Below are 8,843 nucleotides of genomic sequence, written 5' to 3'. Positions count from 1 at the left end.
CGCCAATGAATATATATATGTATGTATATATAAAGTATTGGATACACCAACCCAAAGCGCGAATATTAATACAATAGAAAATTTGTGGGTATATTAAAAAAAAAAGTTATAAAAAAACATTTGAAAGGTAGATGTCAAACCACTTCCTTGACCAACTGTACATATGTATGTGTATGTATGTATGTCATTCACTTTATAATCCAACATAGCTGTACACATTGCGCATTTATTACAAGTAGGCACATAAGGGCATCAAATCAAACCACTTTTAGGCAAACCGGTTCTTATTATATTTGATATAATTTTTCAATGCACATAAACAAGGTACCAGCAGAGAAGCTGTTGTGAGCAGTTAATTTTAATTTTCTTATAATACATACGAGTATTATGTGTTCTGTAAATTCCCTCACCTTATTTACTTTTTACTCTGTCACTGTTGTATAGAAGAGAATTCAAGCAAGCAATAAAATATACTCCATTGTTGTTCTTGCTCTACTGCTGCTCCCTTGTTGCTGTGCCTTGCCATCTCTATTCTTCTTCATACACTTTGTTTTTTGCTGTTTATAGCATTGTAGGTTTAGTTTTAAGGTGGAATTCCAAGAATAAAGTTATTGTTTTCCTTCAAATGAACAAAATCAGTTTATTTAAATACCGCTATAATGATTTGCTTGGTTGACAACTCTCCATAGAAATATCCACCAATCAATTAACGCCCACTGTGTCCAATGGTATTGGAATTTTGCTCACATAACGCTTGTATGTAACCGCATAAAGGCGTCGAGGCTATATGCATGTACATACATACATACATATATAATTGTTGGCTTTTTTTGATTACGTTGAGATCCTCCCGTGGGCTGCAGGATATGAAAATAGTATACTAAAAACCAAACAAAATTTAAAGAAAAAAATGTTTTGCGATAGGTTTATGTTCTTATATGGAAAAAACATGTCTAGGCCTATCTAAAATAAGCAGTTAAACTAAAAAGCGAACTTGGCCGTACCAATACGTATTAAATTGACAATCTGCCTTCTTTAAAATTTGTTACAAAATTGCTTGACCTTTCGGCTGCATAATTTACAATAATTGATTTTTTCACTATTGCTTCCGCGAGCATATAATTTGTATTGTTTACCCAGCGACTGAGGTCAATTTCCAAAAAAATTTTGTAATATTCCATGTTCGCTGTATTAAAAAATAATGTCTACAAACATTTTTTGTTTGTTTTTGTACATATTTGATGGAACAAAAGTATAGTTAACTCCATAACATCCACGGAGTCCATAACGATCTTTGCTCTCTTCAAAATGTGTCCATTTTCTTTCGTTTTAGTGCAGTCACCATTAATTTCTTTCGTTTTTGTGTCTATCAAAGAATGCAAAGCCGGTGAATGTATCTGATACATGCCACAAATACCGACTTTCCTTAAGATAGCTTGGTTGATGTTGTGATACTTGGACAGATTTACAATAAGAGTTACTTGTCAGATTTAGAGCAGCAGGGCCCAATGATGATAGGTTACCAGGTTTTATTATCCGAAGCAAAAAAGTGAGTGTAACTTCGGCTACCACGTCACCAGCGGCTCGGCAGCAGAATTTTGTTCTCTAATTTCACACGCATTGACACGCTCGCCCAAAAGGTCGTTGTCAAGACAGGAACGAAGTAACATAGGCGTAGATTGTGTTAATTTTTTTCATTTATACCACCCCCACCATCTCAGTTTTTCGGAAGCAAACCACTGCCATGACCCCTGTCACGTCGGCTAATCAAACGATTCTTTCAAATTCGCCGTCAGAGCCGTTTAACGGTCCGATCTTTTCACCATGGTTCGAACTAATCCATATACATATGTACATCGTGACAATGATTATGTTTTTCGAAGCTGCAAAATTCTAAAAATTCTGGTTAAAAAGTTGAAAGTGTTCATGAAATTTCAAAAAAAATGTCTAGAAACTTTGCGTTGTATGGTGGTTGTTGTAGTAAGAACTACATTTTTTTATAAGAAAACAGTGGTGGGTGTACATGAGAAGAGATCGTTGGCTACGAATAAATAGTTGTTGGTTAGTTATTAATCTATGAACCACTTTTTTGATTTAAAATTGTTTATTTGGGTTCTAAATTCGTAAACTGTTCTCAAAACCTATTTATCTTTAATTTTCGATAAAGTTTATTTATTATCATAATACAAGTGGGGCGCAAAATTAAATGGCGTCGTACGTCGATATTTGACACTTGTGAACTTGACAGCTGCAGCATACACACAGATAAGCAATGGAGCACTTTAAGGTCAAAAAGATTTCTAGTATTCAAAATATTTTTTTATTTAGGAAAAAAGTTATTAAAAAACAAAATAGGATGATTCATTTTGCGCCACCTTGTATATCTAGTGTTTATAAAAAACCACTGATTATTGACGAATCACGTAATTTTGGGCCAACATAAGAATATGCCGAAATCCCGGAGTCTAAGCAAAAAATCACTAATATTGACAACCCTAATACATACCCTCCCTCCCTCTCATGCCAGAAGGAAGAATTTGCATATTTTCTAATGTTTCTAATTGTTTGACTTCAATATTTTTTGGTTGACCTGTACCAAGGCGAATTTATTACAGGTGACAGCAAACACATATAAGTAAAACCCTACATGTATTTGTTGTTGCGTTTGGTGCAAGCATCATGTCAAAATCAGCAAGCAAATGTAAACATACGAATGTAAACATACCAATACATACAAACAAAGCATATCATTTTGACGTAAGCCATACCTACGGCGAAAAATTCAGCTGGGTGAATGCTGTCACCTTATTAAATCCACCTTGACCTGTACTATGCCAAGTCTCATAATACCAGGCGTTACCAGAGAGTTCAACTCTTAAACTTGAATTCCCAACATTGTCATTTTGACACATTCATGTTTCAGGCGTGTAGGGGCGATATGCGGTACGTATGAAAGAATGTGCGCCACAATTCCAGAGAACGTAAATTCATAGAGAAGGCGCAGTCCCGGCCCGTTCCTCCTAACAAAATACGGGTAGGAAAATGAAATCAGCACAAGTTAACAGTAGGAAATTAATTAATATGGCTGCCGGAGAGAAATGAGAGGGAGAGAGTGATACGCTAATGTAAAAAAATGTAGTTTACATTAGCTTACATTTGCTTGCGTATAGAACAGAGTTGTTCATTTGATATGTCCATATGATTTGTATGCATGTTTACAGATTTGTTCTTTTTGGTTTTTTTATGAAAATTGCGCGCAATTGTATGTATGATTGTTTATATACATATATTAGCAAAGGACATATGTATATTAGCTTTACATATATGAAAATTGCGCCAAATATTGGAAAAAATGTATGATTGCATTAGATTTGATTTTGATTGGATAAATGTATATATGTACATATATGAAAATTGCGCCAAATTAATGAAAAGCTCTCATGATTGCTTGTAACCAATTGAACTTTGGTTTCAATTCTAATTCGAAAAGAAATGCATGTATGCATGCATGTTTATATACATATTATATATTAGCATAGCATATGTATTAGGTTATGAAAATTGCGCGAAATTGTATGTATGCATGTTTATATACTTATATTAGCATAGGACATACCTATGTATGTAATTAAGTTATGAAAATTGCGCGAAATATTATGTATGCATGTTTATATACGTATATTAGCAAAGGACATATGTATATTAGCTTTACATATATGAAAATTGCGCCAAATATCGGAAAAAATGTATGATTGCATTAGATTTGATTTTGATTGGATAAATGTATATATGTACATATATGAAAACTGCGCCAAATTAATGAAAAGCTCTTATGAATGCTTGTAACCAATTGAACTTTGGTTTGAATTTTAATTCGAAAAGAAAGTCAATTGGAAGTGCACGTGCGCGGTGAAGCAAACATTTTTAAATTGTTAATAAGTAATAATTAAAAGAAAAATATGCCTAAAGCTTCGAAATGTCGTGTTCGCGAGTGTTATAGTGAACAAAATGTTCGTTCGTTTGCATTTCCCAAAAATCGGGAATTATTAAATTTGTGGAAGGAGAATTTGAGGATCTCACCCTCAATGCAAATGCCAATGCATAATTCATTTGTATGCATTAAGCATTTTGAGGAGGATGCCGTGGGACCAAAATATCTCAAGAATGGAGCGGTTCCAACTTTAAACTTGGGTAAGTAAATTAATTTATTATTATGTCTCCATATATGTATGTACAATGAAGAAAAAATAAAAATTGAACTATATGTCCACTAAAGCATATTCTTTTATGCGTGACGATCTAGGTTTTTGTTTACCACACAAATCATCTCTTTTGCGTTGGCGCCCCATCAGGTATGTTGTTCCAGGTTTCGATGCCAATGTCGTTAACAATTTAAGCAAAATTGCTAGCAAAATGTCCGGCACAGAACGCATATGCATTTTATTATTTGATGAAATGAGCATCAAGCCAGATCTTACTTATAATAAAAGTAGGGATATAATTGATGGGTTTGTGGACCATGGGGAAGGCCAACGTCAAAGCAGAATAGGGAACAAATGTAGTGTTTTTATGGTTAAAGGGTTGTGCTCTAAGTGGAAGTATGTATTTTCCTACTATATTTCCAAAAATGGTTTTAATGGTACAGAGTTACATCAAATTGTGATGAGTAACATTTCCGCAATTACGAAAATTGGACTGAATATAAAAGTTATGATTTGCGATCAAGGGCCCGCGAATATAACTTTATTTAATCAATTGAAGATTTCTGAAATTAACACCTTTTTCATGCACGAAAACAATAAAATTTTTTGTATGTTTGACTATTGCCATCTCATAAAGTCCATCCGTAATGTATTTATGAAATATGATATTCCAACCGCTCATGGCACTGCAAGCTTTAAGGTCATTAGGAAGTTATTTGATATTGATCAAAAGAATTCCAATTTTAAAATTTGCCAAAAATTGACGGAGGCTCATATTTATCCAAGCATTTTCGAAAAAATGAGCGTTTCACGCGCAACACAAGTATTGAGCAATTCGGTAGCGTCAGGTATTGACATGATGTGGAGTCAAAATTTATTTGGTAATGACGAAAACTTGATAAATTTTGCCAAGCCCACGCAGATATTTGTTAAAGAAATGAACGATCTTTTTGATGAACTCGATGCAAAGCATTTCCAGTCAACAAATCCATTAAGGTCTCCCCTGAAGCGGGATGATAGAGGCAAAGTTAAAAGACTATTAAGTTACTTCGAGTTCTTTAGTCCAATGTCTACAATGCGTGCATATTCCACTATTAAATGTATCCAAGGTTTTCGTACTACCATAAAATCGATGCTGGAATTGTGCGAGGAACTTTTTCAACAGCATCAAAATTTAAAATTTATTTTCCTTGGAAAGTTAAACCAAGATTGTCTAGAAAATTTCTTTTATCGGGTCCGAGCTAGTCAGGGTATTAATACTCATCCCACAGCACACGAAGTACAGTATATAGTAGCGCGATTGATATCTATGAAAATTTTACGACAGCGGTTCGAAAACAAAGGCAATAATTGCGAAGATGATGATGATATTAATTTAGACTGGAATTTAGGGACTGAGGATCATCATCTGGAGGAAGAAGTAGGAGAACCGCTAAATGAGCAACTCGTTTTAGAAAATATAGAGGTAGGAGACGAGAATTTTGCCGAAGAACAAAATATAGCTGAGGTACAGGTGCAGCGTTATTACACTGGCTATGGTATTTACCAAAAATTACTGTGTAAGCTAAAATGCGACAAATGCGCCCACATTATGATGAAAACACAAGGAGACTTAAAATTGCATTCCGAAGCCCTGATAAGGTCTACAAATTTCACGGATGACACCGATTTGAGACTGGTGAATCCTGAAGACAGGGTATTCGAAGTGTGTCGCCTTCAGATGATGTGGTACCGTCAGCTTTTTGCAAAATATGCTCACGTAGGTAATATTCGCAATCTAATGTTGCCGGTTATAAAACAAAAAACCGAAGAAGTATTTCCCCATTGGTTCGCACTATCTGGCGAATGTCAGGATCATCGCATCAAGCTACTCGATTTTTTGATATATGTACTTCTATTCAAAAATGCGAAATGGCTTTTACGGCAAGAAAATACCCAAGTCAGGTGTCAGAAGCGGAACGATAAACTAAAAAAGTTGTCGTACGTTGTAGGTCAGGGTCCAACAAGGTGAGTTGCGCAGGTCCTTAGGGTAAGTAAAACCAGCGTTTATTTATTGTTTATTCTTATATGTATTCATTTATATTTATTTTTCCTATTTTCCAGATTTTTTTATTTTTCAGGGTTTTCTGCATCTTTCAGATTTTTCTCTATCTTTCAGGTTTTCCTTTTATCTTCTTTTTCAGGTAGCACCTGAGCCTAGATTTTGAAACCACTACAATTTTCACTTAATCACGATGGATTGAGAGTAGTGTTTTAAAAATCAGGTAAATCGCATTGACTTAATCGATGTCAATATCGAAGTCGTGTGAGAAATTGTTATAGTATGAGAACAATTTCGTAATTCGTGCTTTCACAATTTTATATAATTTTTGTTTTCATTTCAGGAAATGTAAATACCTATTATTTATAGTATATATAATAGTATAATATATATACATACATATACATATAAGAGTACTTAAATTACTTGTGAATAAAAATAAAAAATTAAAATTAAAAAAACTAGTATTTCATTTTCTTAAGGATAATAATATTTATTTGGTAAGAAGAACTTAAATGACCATATACCAATAATTTAATTCGACAGGATTTCCTTACAAAATCAATATATTCGTTCAGCTAAATCAAATGAACATCTGCATATGAAAAATCGTTCATATGGACGTGCAAAAGCAAACACGCATACACATAAATACATGCCTACAAACTTCCATAGACATACATACATATGAGGTTGCGAGCACTTGCGACAGAAATCAAGAAATCCAGCGCGCATTCATAGGCGCAGCGCACATTCATTGGCACAGCATTGTACATATACACATATGTATTTACATACATATATTGATGCATACATATATACGGAGCCGCGGCCACTCGACTTGACAAAAATTCAAGATTTACCAAATATTGGCAAATAATTCAACGCGAAATATTCCAATATTGACTATTTTCGAATGGTCGTGAAAATTGGCATATGGACGGCTCGTTTTATGAATGAAAGTACTTTGCTCGTAGAAATATGAGCTCGAACTTATCAATGAATTTGTTTTTGTTGTGCTTTTTAATATTTGAAACTGTTCAGCGCCGTCGCGGCTAAATAATCATGGCCGCAGCAGCTACTCCTAGGAATGCATTTTGTTCTTGTAGTCGCTAGGCTTAGAATTTTAGTTTTGGAAGCATACACATGTAGAGGCATAAAGTAAGTATGTGCGGTTATATGTAGGTATATACGAATACTCATTGTTTTGCTTAGAATAGAAACCTTTACGTACATATGTACGTTGTCCCAACATATGTATTCATATGTATATGCATACATACATACATATGTATATGTACGCGAATACCGTTTAGATGAGTTTTTTTGCATATGTTAGGAATATGTTTGCATACGTTTGTCTATTTGCTTTTAAATTTTTATATGTAGATACATATGAGCTATGTTTTGAGGCAGGTCAAGATTTTTTTCTGCCCACATGAATATGGATGGTAGATGTTATATCTATTTAGTATATGAATATACATATATATGGATATAAAAATTTAAAAAGGACACATATTGTTGAATAATAACCTTTGATGCAAATGAATGGTTTACAAAGCCAATTTTTTATGTGGATATTTTGAAATTATTTTGATAATGCACTTAATATCAATACAATTAAGCTAATTAGATACTTAAAATTTCACATTCATGCATGCATATACTTAGAATTAATTTATTCATCTCACAAGAAATACATAGACATGCAAAATGCCTACGGGAAATAAGCATGAAAAAGAAATGTGATTTTTGCATACATACATACATACATATGTATATTAGAAATATGTTTGCATACGTTTGTCTATTTGCTTTGAATTCTTTATATGTAGATCTGTATGAGAGGTGTATGAGCTGGGTTTTGAGGCAAGTCATGTTTTTTTCTGCCCACATGAATATGGATGGTAGATGTTATATTAATTCAACACTTTGCTGAATAATAAACCTTGATGTAAATGAATGGTTTACAAAGTTATTTTTTGTGTTATGATATTTGAATAATTTTGATAATAGACCTAAATTCAATACAATTTAGTCAATGAGATACTTAAAATTTCATATTCGTGCATGCATATACTTAGAATTATTATTATTATTATTTATTAGAGAAATATGAAATATAACACTAACTGATAGAGCACTCTAGCTACTTAGGCCTACGGTGCTATTGCGTTACTTAGAATTAATTTATTCATCTCACAAGAAATAATCCATTTGCGCATGCAAAATGCCGACGGCAAATAAGCATGAAAGAAAAATGTACAAATCTGCTGTTATTTTCTTTTCCCTAACATCAAATCATGGCATATTACATTTCAATGCAAACGCTATATTTATTTCTGTTGACTACGCTCCGCTATGTTGACTACGCTCCGCTATGTTAACTCTCTTATGTTAATTTCCTACCCTCGTTTTGATGTGTTTTGACATTTAACCTGCCCATTCGTTCCTGAGCCTTCTCTATGAATTTACGTTCTCTGACAATTCTACGACATCTTCACTGAGAAGCTTTCAAAGAGCATTCAATGCTTTCGAGTGCGAATTTCACGATCAACCAAACGTCACATTGAAAGAGAGCAGACGATTTCTTGCTT

At 33.6% G+C, this 8,843-nt stretch overlaps 1 protein-coding gene across 1 annotated transcript; it reads left to right on the top strand.

The window, feature by feature from the left end:
- The first annotated feature begins 5,229 nt into the window (after positions 1–5,229).
- On the top strand, positions 5,230–6,603 carry LOC128858861 (uncharacterized). The gene is made up of 2 exons (XM_054095402.1): positions 5,230–6,231; positions 6,306–6,603. Exon 1 carries the CDS (start codon positions 5,269–5,271, stop codon positions 6,211–6,213), a length of 945 nt encoding a protein of 314 aa, XP_053951377.1. The 5' UTR covers positions 5,230–5,268; the 3' UTR covers positions 6,214–6,231; positions 6,306–6,603.
- Positions 6,604–8,843: the final 2,240 nt, after the last annotated feature.

This window comes from Anastrepha ludens, chromosome 2 (genome assembly GCF_028408465.1).
Source record: "Anastrepha ludens isolate Willacy chromosome 2, idAnaLude1.1, whole genome shotgun sequence".
NCBI lineage: Eukaryota > Metazoa > Arthropoda > Insecta > Diptera > Tephritidae > Anastrepha > Anastrepha ludens.
The sequence above is the reverse complement of the archived record's forward strand: the minus strand, read 5'-3'. Positions and strand labels throughout refer to the sequence as shown.

Coding starts and splice junctions, on each gene's coding strand:
- LOC128858861 (XM_054095402.1), top strand. CDS start 5,269: ATGTCTACAATGCGTGCATATTCCACTATTAAATGTATCCAAGGTTTT.